The sequence below is a fragment of the Myxocyprinus asiaticus genome, chromosome 23, assembly GCF_019703515.2.
Source record: "Myxocyprinus asiaticus isolate MX2 ecotype Aquarium Trade chromosome 23, UBuf_Myxa_2, whole genome shotgun sequence".
NCBI classification, from domain to species: Eukaryota; Metazoa; Chordata; class Actinopteri; order Cypriniformes; family Catostomidae; genus Myxocyprinus; species Myxocyprinus asiaticus.
Genome location: NC_059366.1, coordinates 31,440,001 through 31,456,277, shown reverse-complemented (window position 1 = coordinate 31,456,277; position 16,277 = coordinate 31,440,001). Strand labels below are relative to the sequence as shown.

The window sequence follows — 16,277 nt, the reverse complement described above, 5'->3', positions numbered from 1 at the left end:
ATTATTCAACCCCCCTGACCAGCAATACATTCTGGTGATGTGAATTAAAACACATCAACTAAAACCTCAGTAAACAGTCAAAGTAAGTTTTTAATACACATTTGAGTGATTTTGAGAACAAAGAGTTCAGTTTACCCAAATTTTTAAATAAAAAATAACTAATTCTCTCCACAAATGTCATGTCAAAAATATTCAACCCCCAAAGTCAATCATTTGTGGAGCATCCTTTATCCTTAATAACAGCAAATAAATGTTTCAGGTAAGTGTTCTCAGGCTTCGGACACCTCTCTATTAGAATTTTTACACATTTCTCATGAGCAAAAGCTTCCAGCTCATTGACATTCTTTGGTTTCTGTGCTGCCACTGCTTCCTTGAAATCCCAACAAAGGTTTGCAATGAGATTTTTATGATGGACTGAAAGGGCCATATAAGGACATTCCACAACCTATCCCTGAACCAGATTTTGGACAACTTGGATGTATCCTTGGTGTTATTGTCTTGCTGGAAAGTCCAGTGATCACCGAGCTTCAATTTACACACTGAAGGCATCACATTTTTCATGCCAAAATGGCCTGATACCTGAAAGAATCCATGGTGTCAGTCACATAGTCAGGATATCTGCAAAACACCCCCATAACAGGACTGACCCACCTCCATGCTTGACTGTGGGGATGGTGTCATTCTTGTCATCACCTTGTCATCTTACTCCAGACGTACTGCTGACCCATGGCTCTTAAACTCATTTTCAGTTTAGTGTCATACGTCTATAAAACCTTCTTCCAAGACTCCACAGGTCTTTCCTAATTACTCCTTGAATATTCAAGTCAACATTTCCCTTGGTGAAGTTTTGCTTTATTCCACACCCCAAGAAGGTTGCTGTTGTACCATATTTAAAAAATGTATGAATTGTGCTGCCAACTTTGTCTATTGGAAATTGAAGTGCCTTGGATATGTACATGACATTTTGAGCTTTTGAGACAGCTTATTTTTAATTGCATTTTTTGCATAGAAATACATTTTTGCTTACAACGCTAAACATAAATTTTAAAACTTAAATAAGTGCCATTGCAGATTGATGACTTAATTTTGTTTTAAAACAATTGCTTGTGTAGCCTTACATATTTAAGAAACAGCTACATACAATAGGGGTTGAATAATTATGACATGGCTGTATTTTTAAAAAATCCTGCTATTTAGAAATATTAAGTTATATATTCACACTATGACTGAATGTGTCACTCAACTGATATAGACGTAAAACGTAAAAATTCTGGGTCATCAGAAAAGCTTACCTTTGTAAATCCTTACTGTCTTGGGGGGGTTGAATAATTTCAATTGCAACTGTAGTCTTCATCCATGGAGAAGGTTCAAACTGTCATTTTAGATAACATTACTGTATGTTGTTTTATGGTATGGTACTGAAATGTTTTGTTTTTTTTTCTGCCCTTTTGTAGTGATGTTTGCATGCACCCCATAAACTTGTGTATTTTTTAATTGTTACATTTTCATATTTAGATCATTTTTTTAGACCAAATGGCCAGTCCTGTAAAAACAATATTCCTCTCTGTAGTGATCATTAGACACAGACATGTGAGCATTTCTTATTTTTAAGAGATTGTGGGAAAACGTCCTGGTTACTTGCGTAACCTCCGTTCCCTGATAGAGGGAACGAGACGTTGTGTCGATGTAGTGACACTAGGGGTCACTCTTGGGAGCCCGAAACACCTCTGGTCTTTGATAAAAGGCCAATGAAAATTGGCGAGTGGTATTTGCATACAACTCCCCCGGACATATGGGTATAAAAGGAGCTGGTATGCAACCACTCATTCAGGTTTTGTGCTGAAGAGCCAAGACAAGGTCCCGGCCATTTCAGCGGGTAGTTCAGCATTGTGGCAGGAGGGACACAACGTCTCGCTCCCTCCATCAGGTAACGGAGGTTACGCAAGTAACCAGGACATTCCCTATCTGTCACTCACTCGAAGTTGTGTCGATGTAGTGACACTAGGGTTCCCTATACGAAACGCTGCAACTGGCTGAACTGTGTTACGTGAACTGGTGGTGTGTGACGGGTAGACCACTGTGTGCCTCGTAGCCAGCGCACCAGGCCGACATGTAACCTCCCGCAATGCTGTTATGTGTGTCGAATGGCCCTTTGGGGACAAGTCGAATGCCCAAAAGATAGAGACACGCTAGCCCAGTTGTGGCCTCTTATCCTCTTTTTTCTTCTCCCCCCCCAAAAAAAGGAATTAACCGACTAGGGCCACCAGGTCTAAGTCGGGGGGGTGTCCCTCCCAGGGGGAAGACACCGCAGAGACCACACCCCACCCAGAAAGGGGGGGGGGGTATTTTGAGTGGAAATACATCACATGGTCTTGCCGAACTTTGTCGGAAGTATGCCATGTAGAGAAGTCCCATGGTAGGTCCTACCCTATGGGGGAGGAGTTTTTACAAACATGGTGACTGGGGCAGAGGGGCCTCTGCCCAAGGAAGATGCAGTTTACCAACAGGGAAACAAATTAGCGGAAGATATACGTCACATGGGGTTACCTATGGGGAACCACCACATGCGGAGCATCTACCCCAGTACAGGGCTTAGTTAGCACATGTACTGAGCCGGCAGCGAGTTTCTCCGCGAACTCGTTTGCCACAGGGCTCGGAGGAAATCATCCAGGGAACACAGTTTGTGAACATACTGGGATTCAACAGTGCATGTCTTCAGCTCAGGGGAAGTGAAAGGCACTATGTGCAAGCAATACACCTGGCCAGCTGTCCCGGACTTACCTGCTTGTGCGTGCCACTACATGGGACGAAACCGGTTCCACCCGGAGACTGTAGAACCTCGCAAGGTGTTGGGTGTTGCCCAGCCCGCTGCTCTGCAAATGTCTGTTAGAAAGGCGCCACTGGTCAAGGCCCAGGAAGCCGCTACACCCTTGGAAGAATGGGCTCGTAGCCCTGCCGGGGGCGGCATGTCCTGGGCGTGATATGCCATTGTTATGGCATCAATGAGCCAGTGGGCAATCCTCTGCTTGGAGACAGCGCTTCCTTTCCGCTGTCCACCAAAGCAGACAAAGACCTGCTCAGAGACTCTAAAGCTCTGCGTGCGATCCAAATATATGCGTAAAGCGTGCACCGGACACAGCAACATCAGGGCTGGGTCCGCCTCCTCCTGGGGCAGTGCTTGCAGGTTCACCATCTTGTCCCTAAAAGGGGTCGTGGGCTACCTTGGGCACATAGCCCGGTTGGGGTCTCAGGATTACGTGAGAGTAGCCCGGACCGAACTCCAGGCAAGTTTCGCTGACAGAGAACGCTTGCAGGTCTCCTACCCGCTTGATGGAAATGAGCGCAGTCAGGAGGGCAGTCTTCAAAGAGAGTGCCTTAAGCTCAGCTGACTCCAAGGGCTCAAAGGGGGCTCTCCGTAGACCCTGAAGAACTACAGAGAGGTCCTATGAGGGAACGAGGCACGGTCTGAAGGGATTCAACCTCCTGGCACCTCTCAGGAACCTGATGATCAGGTCGTGGTTCCCTAAGGACTTACCGTCCACTGTGGCGTGGTGTGCCGCTATAGCGGCTACATACACCTTCAAGGTGGAGGGGGACAGCCGCCCTTCCAACCTCTCCTGCAGGAAGGAAAGCACCGATCTGACTGGGCAGCCGGTGCAGTCACCGCAGGGGGACGCCCTTGGCGACAAGCAGGCAGTGTGTGGGATCTTGAGCCGCACCGGGGCAGGATGTGCCAGATAGCCTCCATCTGCTGCTTTACCACCGAGAACTGCTGGGCAAAGTCCTCGACGGTGTCGCCGAATAGGCCAACCTGGGAAATGGGGGCAGCAAGGAACCGTGCCTTGTCGGCCTCTCCCATCTCGACGAAGTTGAGCCAAAGGTGGCGCTCCTGGACCACCAAGGTGGACATCGCCCGCCCGAGTGACCTTCGTCGCCCGGAGAGCGAGGTCGGTCGCCGAGTGCAGCTCCTGCATCAATCCCGGTGCGGAACTACCCTCGTGCAGTTCCTTTAGCGCCTTGGCTTGGTGGACTTTCAGGAGAGCCATGGCGTGCAGGGCAGAAGCGGCTTGTCCAGCGGCACTGTAGGCTTTGGCCGTCAGGGACGACGTAAACCTACAGGCCTTGGACGGGAGCTTTGGGCACCTGCGCCAGGTGGCGGCGCTCTGCGGGCATAGGTGCACCGCGAGCGCCTTATCCACCGGGGGAATTGCCGAATAGCCATCGAGGGTAGTGAGGGCAGGGGAGCTGAAAGATCAGGACCGGGCAGTAAAAGGTGCCTCCCACGACCTTGTTAGCTCCTCGTGCACTTCCAGGAAGAAAGGAACTGGGGTGGGGCGTGGCTGTGAGCGGCGCTGTGAGCCCAGGAACCAATCATCGAGCCGTGAGGGTTCATTTCCACATCAGCCTGTGACTGGGCGACCTTACCCGAGGGGGGGAGCCCAACTGAGGCTTCCACGTCCGACTGGACGAGCCCGCTCTCTGATGCTGCGCTCGAGCTCATCAGCTTCGCGGGCTCCGAACAAGAGGTCTAACTTGCCATGAGACAAGCCAGCGGACTCATCTGGAAGCCCAATCGGGGCAGACGAGCGTGCTGGGGAATGGGAGGTCCGTGCGGGGATACCCAGCGGAGGTGGTCCCATTGGGGTCCCCAAATCGCCCCCAGTGCTAGCCGCGCTGGCCTCATACCCGTAGGTAGAAGGACCGAGGCGGTGAGCTGCTGGGGTGGCTTGCTTTCTTACGAAGGCAAGCCGCGACCGCAACATTGCCATGGTCATGTTCTCGCAATGAGTACATGATCCATCCATGAACGCTGTCTCCACATGGGTCACGCCCAGACACGAAAGACAGCGATCGTGACCATCAGAAGTTGAGAGATAACGACCGCAACAAGGAATAACACACAAACGGAAAGGCATCTTTAAAAAGATGCGTCTTTAAAAAGACGTTCCGTATGTGCCGCTCTTTTAGAGAAATATACTCTTTTATTTCTGCCGAAGCGCCCAGGGGCATTCTCTGCAGTGCACCAGTGCAGAGGAGGTAGAAGCTGCTGAAATGCTCCGTCAGATCAAGCAGAGGTGAATGAACATCAGCTCAATGAACATCAACCGTTCGGCTCCGAAGAGAAAATCTGAATGAGTGGTTGCATACCAGCTCCTTTTATACCCGTTCATTGGCCTTTTATCAAAGACCAGAGGTGTTTCGGGCTCCCAAGAGTGACCCTTAGTGTCACTACATCGATACAATGTCGAGTGAGTGACAGATAAGGAACTCCCCTATTCTGTTGAAAAGAAAGGCCTAATACTGTTGGCATACTCAAGACTGATGCATCCAGCAAAACCAAAGGAGCACTGGCAGGATTATTATAGATTTATGTCATAAAAGGCAGTGCTGGTCTTAGTTTATGCAAATGGTTTATGAATAAAAAAATAACATTGTCTCATTTACATTTCCTAACTTAATAAGCTTTAAGAATAGCTGTAGATACATACTCTGCTATGATAAAATAAATAAATAAAATAAATTGAATCCAGGAAGGTAATTTGTTTTCCTTAAATAATTTTTGCTGTGCATCAGACCAGGATTGTAGGTAATCAGACAGGCTACTGAAGTTTGATTTCTGTAGCTGCAGCAGGAAGTGTTCAGATTCCTTAAATGATTGCATAACTGAGGCTAATCAGCTTAACTGTTTTTGATATGCTCTCACATTCAGCTCAAGGAGCTGGCAATGATTTCCTCAGTGCCAGGTATGGGTTTGTATTCCCATCTCTGAAATCAGGGCTTCTTTAGTTTGGCTCCTCTATTAGCTAAAAAAGTAGAAAAGAGTGAAATTTATTATTTTTTTTTAAACAGCAGGATGACTCCACAGGAAGCCCGCATTCATCAAGAAACAGAACCGTAACCCTAACACAAAGACACAGAGAGAATTATTTTCTTTAAAAAAAAAATCTTTTACGTTTCTTTTACTCTAGTGTAAGCCGACGACAGGGCAGCAGAAAACACGCTCAGAGGAGTTTGACTGCTTTCTCAATTAAATCTGGTGAAAGAAACTGCTCTGAATGTGTCTGTAGAATCGCAGCTCAAAAGGTTCTGAAAGGCAAAGACACAAGGAGTGATGCGGGACTCAATTATTAATCAGTGAGCATTGATTCGTGTCGAGCATTATAGCTGAAAACAAACTAAATGGCCCATTTTCAGCCAATGAATTCCATCCTGTATTAATTAATCAATTGCTTTTCAGATAAATTAAGAGATTGAAGGATAGAACTGTGGCGTTGAAAACCTCCATGATGAGAATATCTGCACCACAACTATTTTCTGTTACTTAATTTAACATTTCCCAACTTCCAAACCAACAATTAGGGTTTTTTTGTCTTATTTGTTCCCCAATTAATAATTGTGAATATTGTTTTATTATTATGTGGTTTTATTGATACTTGCTGAAGAAAGCCATTTAAAATGTATCTGGTGAAATCAAATGTACTTTTAAAGCTCAGCATTGATTTAATCATATAGGGGCTATTCACACATGATGCGTTCTTGCGTTCATTTGCACTGATTTTTAATTATTGGTCCATTTCAATGCATTTAAATTCTTTTTAAGTGTGGTGTGCCATGGGTGCCACGTTTTTATGATACCATGTCAAGTTGAATGTAGTTCAACTTTTAAAAGTGAATCTCTAGACATCCATTCCCTTCTGCTGTCCAGTTACTCGCTGTTTTCGCATAGAAACACGGTACTATACCAACATTTTTGCAAAATTTTTACACTTTTACTTAAGCGCATGACTTACATTTTAACATTTGCATTACATAACCAACTACATTTACAAGATTATTTGAGCACGATCAAATATCACTGTAACCCAACTGATAGAGCATTACACTTGCGATGCAAAGAACAAAGGTACGAGTCCTGAAGAGCATGCGAGTCAACATGTGAGCTTAAAATGTCATAGAAGCACCACAAATAATATGGCTGCTTCAGCAATTGAGTTTTTCATGTCACATTTGCTTTTTATGACACTATCTGTTAGGTTTAAGGTAGGAAGATAGTGGACTTCGTGGACATTTCTAGTCAGATCTGCTGTGATAGGTGTAAGGAGCCACGTAATATAATTTTGTAAAAATGTCGCCACAGTCACTTAATTTTAATTAGATCAGGCATGAACGTGTCCTGTGTGAATGGTCCTAAGGGTGTTACTTATTATCATCAAGTGGTCACTTAGCATTCTCTGGCTGACTATGTCATCCTGTTTCAGACACATATGTGAAGCTGGCTCTACTGAACTCAGTGGGTCAGGAGATGTCCAAGTGTAAGACCTCCATTTGCCGTGGCCAACCCAACCCCACCTACAAGGAGACCTTTGTGTTCCAAGTAGCTCTGTTCCAGCTGTCTGACGTCACACTCATCTTATCTGTCTATAACAAGCGAAGCATGAAACGGAAGGAGATGATTGGCTGGATCTCTCTGGGGCTGAACAGCTCTGGAGAGGAGGAGCTGACACACTGGACTCAGATGAAAGAATCAAAGGGACAACAGGTGTGTCGATGGCACAGTCTTTTGGAGTCGTAGAACATTTACAAGTAACGGCAATGATGTGTGTAAGGTGAGAAATGGGGCAGGGGACAGAGAGCAGGTCAGGCCCTCGAACGGCCCCAACATGACAGAGCTGGCCCCCACTACAGTGCATTATGAGAAACGTTATCTGCTCTCCCTCCGAATTCATGGAAATGGGTTGGAGCAAATGGTGAGAACAGGGTTAGAGATATCACACATTTAATGGAGGAAACACAAATGAGGAAGAGTTTTACATTTCTTTAGATTTTTTTGACTCAGTGGTTCTATTTTTGAGAGAGAGAGAGAGAGAGAGAGAGAGAATGTATGTATGTATGTATGTATGTATGTATGTAAGGATGTAAGGATCAATGATCAGGCCAGAGGTTTAAGTGTAAATGATCTGCAGAGATGAGATGAGACAAGTAAAATTGACTTGGCTCAGATTATTATTTGTGTCCTGAGATTATATTTTACTCTGACCTGAAAACAGTGCTAGGGTGCAGTTACTAATGTATTGGCTATATACAGTATATCGACATTTAACAGATGCATCTATATGGCTTAAATGGCTAGTTTCCTCAATATGTGGTCAGATTATCTAGGACTTTTTTCTAATACATGATTTAGTTAATTAAGTGACTATCGGAAGGAAATCCATTTTCTGAGTAGAAATCCTGGCTTCACTTACAGCCTGTCATCTGGTGTTATATTTCAACTATTTTATTCCTCTTGTTCTGAATTTAATACCTAGCAATTGGGAACACACCATAAAATAGACAGATAAAAAAAGTTTTTTTCTGTTCTCAATGTAAGGTTACCCCCAATATGTGGGGAACTTTAAATATTTTCATTTTGAAAAAGAATATCTATTCATAGAATACACCTAATAATAAAAAAATACAAATATTATGTCATAAATAGATATTTGATAACTTGATACATGTTAATATAAAATAACTAAACACATTTGAAAAGGTTTACTGTATGTCTAAAAAACATGAATATCTTTAATTTGTGATTGTTTATATCAGGTTACCAACTAATGGTATAAACCTTTCTTTATTATACAATTTAAATATTACATAATCATAATATAATGCCAGTAATGCATATGCATATATAAAAATATGCAGTTATGATATAAAAATTCAGAACAGAATTTAAGTCTACGCAGTATAAATACCAATAAAATCAAGAGTTGATCCTTAAACCAAAAAAGACCACAAAAATGGGTAATTCACAATCAAATTATACAATATGACCAATATTACTGTTATTGCCACTATAAGTCATCAGTAATAGAGTAAACTCTCCAAATAGTTGACTTTGGAATGTCTAGGACATTGAGTTGGTAACAGCCCATGCTGTATTGGAGTGTATTGAGTATATTGGAGTTATAACGTCATTCCTTATGAAGAACAATGAGAACATATCATCAGCACTCCCTTGGACTTTAGAGTAATTTCTGTGACATTTCTGAATGGTAAGACCTTTATGAAACCTGAGCAGTTTCCGTTAAGTGGTGAAATAAGGCTGCAGTGCTAATTTAGTTCATAATATGAGTTTATTTGCCATAATTCAACAACAGCTGACTGTTACCACTTAGGGTTAATCTTTTATATAATATGTGTGTGATCTTACGATCCTGAATGGTCGAGTTTAGTACCTATGACCAAAACCACAGTACTGTAACACTAGAGATGGAAAATGCCAGTGTTCTGCCTGAATGTCCAGTAGTGGGCCAGTGGTGCAGGTGTGAATTCAGTGAAACTGTGAGGGTGTTTTGAATACATGATGGTAATGAGGCTTCTCAGTGCTTTTGCTCTGTCTTTAAAGTGTCCTAATCTCTGTGCAGTGAACCTGTGAAATCTGTCTTCTAGTTTATTTTCCTTTCTTGAGCGAAGGTCAAACTCACTCAGTGATTGTTTCGTACTGTAAACGGCACATAAATTTAGCTGATCTATTTTTGTATCTATATCTGAGAAAATGGACTAAAAAAAAACACTTTCTTGGTAAATGTATGAAGCTCTGTGAGCAGTATGGAGTTGTAGACTTTGTTCTACTTTCACAGTTCCAATGACATTGTTTTCTCTATGGATAGAGTTTTATTTGTGAATGTCACTCAATGTGCTTTCAAAATATGACAAGATAAATGTAAAAAAAAAAAAAATAATAATAATAAAAAAAACCTTCAACTGTTTTTTTCTTGTTATAGTCATGCAGGTGAAAAAGAAACTGATAGAAAATAGTATAATGTAAGTATAGATAGCAGGAATTAAAGTAATCTGGGACAATGGATAATTTGGGAACTTTAAGCTCTGTTGTGTACATTTCTTGCACATTTGTTAACATTTCCATATTCTAGATGGGTTGTCATGTGATAAAGTCTTATTTGTTGGTCTGAAGTGTTGGGGTGACAATCACAGTAAATTGCAAAAGTCAAAAGTGCAAAAATGATGTCTCAGATTATCCTAAAGTGTGTGATGAAAAGAGTGGTGTAGGTTTGGTGTAATGTTATATGCTATTATTTCTATTCTGAGCTATTATCATGTCACCATTTTAGCTGATGATGTGTGAACCAGTTTTTACTCCCTTCGATTAAAAAAAAAAGAAAAGAAAAATGTCAAGAACTGCAGGTAGCCCAGCTGTTTGAGCTGGTATGTTTTGAACTGTAAGTTTACTATTAAGCACATATTAGGGCACATAATGGAGTTATGAAACACATCTTGTGAAAGAGTCTTAAAGAGCTGGCACTGGACAAAATCCCCCTTACTGACATTAAGCAATCTCACCCTAACTCCACCTCTATCAGTCCGTCCGAGTTTGACACAATCACAATCCCTCATCTTTCACAAAACACACAGCTTTTTCTGTCATGTTCTTGGTTTCATTTTGGCAAACGGAGTAAAATAGTATGACGTAATAAGCACAATGTTAAAATGTAAGATGTTTAATGCATTATGACTAGAATACAGCTGTCACAAAATGACATAGAGCAGCTGTTATGTCTCTTTTCTGACAGTTTTATGAGGGGCTTGTTTTACTTTTGTGTCATGCAGATATGACCTCCAAATTATTTTCTCACTATAATTCAGAATCTGTCTGTTGCTAACTCAATTAAATAAGCTGGTTATATGGTGCTGCCAGCCTGCAATCCATAAGGCACATCACACCTTAAAGATTCTGACCAGCCCATCTGTATGGATTAAGGGTTCTTATGCCTTGACTATGGAGCTCTTTAAAAGAGTAGTTCACCCAAATATTTTGTGGCCATTTCTTCCAACTCCATATAATTTTCTTTCTTTCATGCAACACAAAATAAGATGTTAGTCAGAATGTCTGAGCTGCTCTTTTGCAGAAAGTACGGCCTACATTTTGGTCTGCTCCTCACACAAGCTATCATATGGCATCAAAAGACTTGAAATATTGCACACGAGTGATATGGATGACTTTATGGTGCTTTTATGTGTTATGGAGCTTGACAGTCATAATTATGATTCTCTGATATTGTGTTAAACGGATGAAAAAGCCATACTGGTTTGTAATGGCGATGGTGAGTAAATTATGATACATTTTAATTTTTAGGTGAGCTATTATATATAAACATTGTTCCTGCAAGTAGTATCACTTTTTATTTGTTCTATTTTTGGATGTTTTGCAAGTATATACTATAGGCATAATTAAAATGTCATATATTTATGCAGTACAAATTATACAGAAAATAACAGAACAATGGAGGCATAGTGACAAAAAGGTTTTTTTCACTGAAGAAAGCATACAGTTTTCATTGTATTTTTTAAATAAAATGTTTTCATAACATGAAGTTAAAAGAAAGTGCAGTTAATGTTTTAAAAAAATTGAAAACCACTGAGCTAGGCAGTATAAATCTCTATCCATTTTTGTTGCATGGAAAAGAGCAGCTCTGACAATTCTACATTTCCAACATTTAAGTTTGTGTTTCATTAATTAATATGGGGAAGGAACTAGATGAATGTGAATTATGAAAAATTTCCTTAAACCCACTCTAAGTTCAGAACTCTTTTAAGCCAAATCCACACACGTAAATTTTTGGTTGAAAATGCATTAATTTTGCTTCATTTATGCCTGTCATCCACACTGGAACAAGATTTTCCTCCACCGACCATGGACATTTTCGACAACACTCTCTAGTGCAGCACACAGTACTTCGAAGGAAATCGATGATGTTAAAAAATTCAAAACAAGTTTTCTCAACTGAAAATGTTAGTGTAGATACTGTATAGTCTCAGCCTTAGATGGCATGCCCACAGTCCATGCTCTAACATCTGATGCACATAGCACACAATATTGGAAAACGCTTATTGAAGTTAATCAGTCCTAATCTGATTGGCTGGTTTGATGGAACATCCTTGAGCAGAAGCACACAGGACTTTTTATCAGTCCACCTAGAAAAAGAGTCGTGTTTACAAGCTTCCGCATTGATACAATGAGTGCTTTTGAGGAAAAAATGATCACCAGCTTTGCCCAAGTTTGCCAGGTTAGTGAAAAATATTTTAAAGCTATTCAGAGTTTCGTTTAAGGCATGTTGCAGAAAGTAAAGTGGAAATCCACGAGCAGAGCTGCATATTTTGCTTTGTTTATTTAGTTTTTTTCTTGAAATTCTATGTGATGAGGTTTTCTGTGCTATACTTTGACTTTCTACACATTTTCTGCTATTTTTCTGTGTGTTTTCTGTTTACCTTCTTTTATTATGGCATCATATATTTAAGATAACCCCGTCCCTAAACCGCACATAATGGCAAAACCGACTGTGATTGATTGCTTTACCTGTCAGTTAGATGGTTGTTCATGTCTATGTGGGTGGTTCTTGGCCAATCTAAGCTGCTATATGGTTCAGACCATTACCTTTTAAGTGAAAGGTCTGGCTATGCGAGACTGGTGTGGACGTGACCTCAGCTACAATTCTACATTTCTAGTTCTAGAACTCTCAAACTTCTTTAGTCTGAACAAACACTGGTATGCAAAGCAAATGCTCTGCAGATTTGATTTAGGTATCTTATGGATGGTCGTTTCTCAACAGCTTGACAGATGAAACAGCATTTTCTCTTATAATGTTAAATGTGTGTGAACGACTCCTACCAGTGCCTGAAAAAGCTCTTTGCTTTCACAGATCCTCTACCATAAGGTTTTCAGCTCTGCAGTGGTCTGTGTGAGAGAAGATATTGAAATTTAGACAACAGCGCTGGTCATTTGAAGATCAACCCATCTTATTCTGAACTCAGTGACAGGGGTTCTGTTTTGTTTACAGAACAAATAAACACCAGCATAAAAATCATGAGATGTTTTAGGATTGATTGTACAAGAAGCATAGCACACTTCTTCTGTGCTCTCTCTCTCTCTCTCTCTCTCTCTCTCTCTCTCTCTCTCTCTCTCTCTGTCCCAACATGATTCAGGTCCAGCATGCCATTGACACCTTCACAAGGTGTGTTCCAACCTTACCAGTTTTAAACATTTATAAATGTTCCGACGAACATTGTGTATCTGTTTATATTTCCTATTATTTTGATTCTGCTGTTTACTTATTGTTTTGTTTTATTCTCAAAAAGCATTTAATGAATTGCCTATACCCACCGATTCTGTCGGTGCCTTACTTTTCTCTGGAGAGCTTTTTATGATGTTTTTGAAACGTTGTTGCAGCGTTCCTACAGCAATGTTGTGTCACCTTCTGTATTCATACAGTACTTCTGTACAACTGCAGTAATTTGATTTGTAAATTAATCTTACAAAATTATTCATTAAAAAAGATACATTTGTATGTGATTCTGTTTTGAAAAGAAACACTTCTGTTAATTGTCTTTGTCTGCCTGTTTTTATTTGATCAGAGAAGAGTGTGAGATTGTTTTGAGGACATTTGGATTTCATTTAAAATTTTAGTCAGTCTTGATTACACTTTTATTAATGATGATGCATATGGGATGAGAATGGGTTGGTGGAGCCTACTGCCAAAGTCAGAGACAGAGATTGGACTGTAGTCATAATAGCATTGGTTCCTGCTCCAGGTCACAAGTACCTCAAATCATTTTGTTTCTGTATTGTAAGAGGACCATTGCAGGAAATAAATGTAAAAAACTACAACACCATGTGGCTATGGTTTTGACACATGCAATAAGCAAGTCAAAATCCAGTGCTGGCTATGACTGCAAATTCTCCCACGCCACTCTGTTGATTGCCAAACTTTGAAATTACTTTCAAACACTAATAACTACACATTTTTTATTCTTTACCTAAGATGATACTCTGTGGGCTTAGTTTTAGAAGGAGAGAGGGAGGCTTTTATAAAAACAAGGAGAGGACTGGTCTTTCTGAGCTTCAACAGATCAGTTCGTCTTTGATTTGAGAGGCCAACTTGCACATCTGTTTTGCCCCACACACACTGACCCACTTTACACACATGCATTAGCTGTCATACTAATCTAATATATTCACACACATCTCTCCTTATGTACACACTTTTGATGCTCATAATAAATAACTACATATATGTCACTACTTTCATTCAGACCACCTGTGTATTTTTGTGTTTTCCTGGGTGTGAGCACAAAAGTGTTTTGAAGGAAAATGGTCTGTGCCAGAAGGCCCATTAAACTTTTAGTGTTATCCTGAGGGAAAGAGCTCTCGTCAGAGTACATAAACACTACCAGCACCCTACAGGTCAATATATTTAAAAGAATGATGGTGAATTGTACAATACTGTAATAAAAAACAAAAACGTGCTTTCAGATCAAGGGTTTTAACTCAACAAAATGTGTCTAAAATGTATTCCTAAATCAAAATGCCTCCTCTAAATGACAGCAGGGATACCACACTGACCCTTAGTGTGCTTATGCGTAGCAAATAGATGGTGCTACTGTTGATGGATATTCTACCTGTCCCAAGGTAGCATATTTGAAGTCCAAAGTTGTGTCAAATGTACAGCAGAATACAGCAGTGGCTAAATATTACCAATTTAAAATAAGACATGTAAAACATATGTTATATATCAAGAAAAAGACAAGGCTATACCAAATTTTTATCAGAATGTAATTAATAGGAAAAGTAAAAATTAGAAAGATAATTAATAATATGTAATCTGAGGAATGATGATAATTAGAAATTAATAATGATGTTTTCTAAAAAATAAAAAAAATAAAAAAATAAAACGTTTCCATAGACATATACATTGATACTATGCACGCAGAGTATGGTTCACATTGTCACGTCTAGATGTGTTTTTGTTCATGTTTTGTGTTAATGTCTTTTATTTTGAAAAGTGTTTCCATGTCACATTATTTCCTGTTTCCTTGCCATGTTATGTGATTCCCTGTTTCCATGTCAAGTCATGTGATCATCCTGTTTCCCTCATGTTCATGTGTCCTGTTCCCATTGGTTATAGTCTTGTTATTAGTTCTGTTATGTCATTGGTTCCCATTGGTCATTGTCTTGTTATCTTGTTTATTAGTTCACTCATCCGCCAAGCCAGAGTTCCACGTCATGTTTGCCGAGCCAGGGTCCCACGTCATGGTCGCCGAGCCAGGGTCCCACGTCATAGTCGCCGAGCCAGGGTCCCACATCATGGTTGACGAGCCAGGGTCCCATGTCATTGTCGACGAGCCAGGGTCCCACGTCATGGTCTCAGAGCTTGCACCACCTTCTGCCCCTGATCATGAGTCAGCTTCATGCCATGTCACAGCAATGCCTCAGCCTGCTCCATGCCATGTCAGAGCAATGCCTCAGCCTGCTCCATGCCATGTCACAGCAATGGCTCAGCCTGCTCCATGCCATGTCACAGCAGCGCCTCAGCCTGCTCCATGCCATGTCACAGCAACGCCTGAGCCTGTCACAATAACGCCTCAGTCTGCTTCACACCATGTCACAGCCGAACCTCAGTCTGCTCCATGCCATGTCACAGCCAAGCTTCAGTCTGCTCCATGCCATGTCTCAGCCAAGCCCCAGACTGCTCCATGCCATGTCACAAGCAAGCCTTTGCTCCATGGTCCAGGCCTGCCTCTGTTCCACTGTCCATGCCCGCCTCTGCTCCACGGTCCAGGCCTGCCTCTGCTCCTTGGTCCAGGCCCGCCTCTGCTCCACGATCCAGGCCCGCATCTGCTCCACGATCGAGCCCCGCATCTGCTCCACGGTCCAGGCCCGCATCTGCTCCACAGTCCAGGCCCACCTCTGCTCCACAGTCCAGACCTGCCTGCCCCAGCCAACGAGTCAGCGTCCACGCCTACCATGGCCAAGTCAGGATACTTCCGTACCATGTACCACGTCATGCCATGTAGCCACGTCAAGTCGCCATGCCCCCCCCCCAAGCTCCCTCTTGAACTCTGTGTTTTTGTTTTGGGGCGTCAGGATATGTCACGTCTAAATGTGTTTTTGTTCATGTTTTGTGTTAATGTCTTTTATTTTGAAAAGTGTTTCCATGTCATGATATTTCATGTTTCCTTGCCATGTCATGTGATTCCTTGTTTCCATGTCAAGTCATGTGATTATCCTGTTTCCCTCATGTTCATGTGTCCTGTTCCCATTGGTTATAGTCTTGTTATTAGTTCTGTTATGTCATTGGTTCATGGTCATTGTGTTGTTATCTTGTTTATTAGTTCAGTCTTGTGATTGGTTGTCTTGTTTACTTGTTACACATGTCTGTGTATTTAAGCCCTCATGTTTGCCATTGTCTCTTGTCAGGTATTGTTTATGTAAC

The 16,277-nt window shown here is 41.5% G+C and overlaps 1 protein-coding gene across 2 annotated transcripts in view; it reads left to right on the top strand.

Annotated features, from left to right (window-relative positions):
• Positions 1–13,438, top strand: part of LOC127413964 (synaptotagmin-14-like) — a 31,890-nt gene extending 18,452 nt beyond the window's left edge. For both annotated transcript variants that reach the window (XM_051651562.1, XM_051651561.1), the window contains exon 7: positions 7,260–13,438. In XM_051651562.1, coding sequence (XP_051507522.1) covers positions 7,260–7,573 — 314 coding nt within the window. In that variant the 3' untranslated portion in view covers positions 7,574–13,438. The remainder of the gene's footprint in view (positions 1–7,259) is intronic.
• The last annotated feature ends 2,839 nt before the right edge of the window (positions 13,439–16,277 follow it).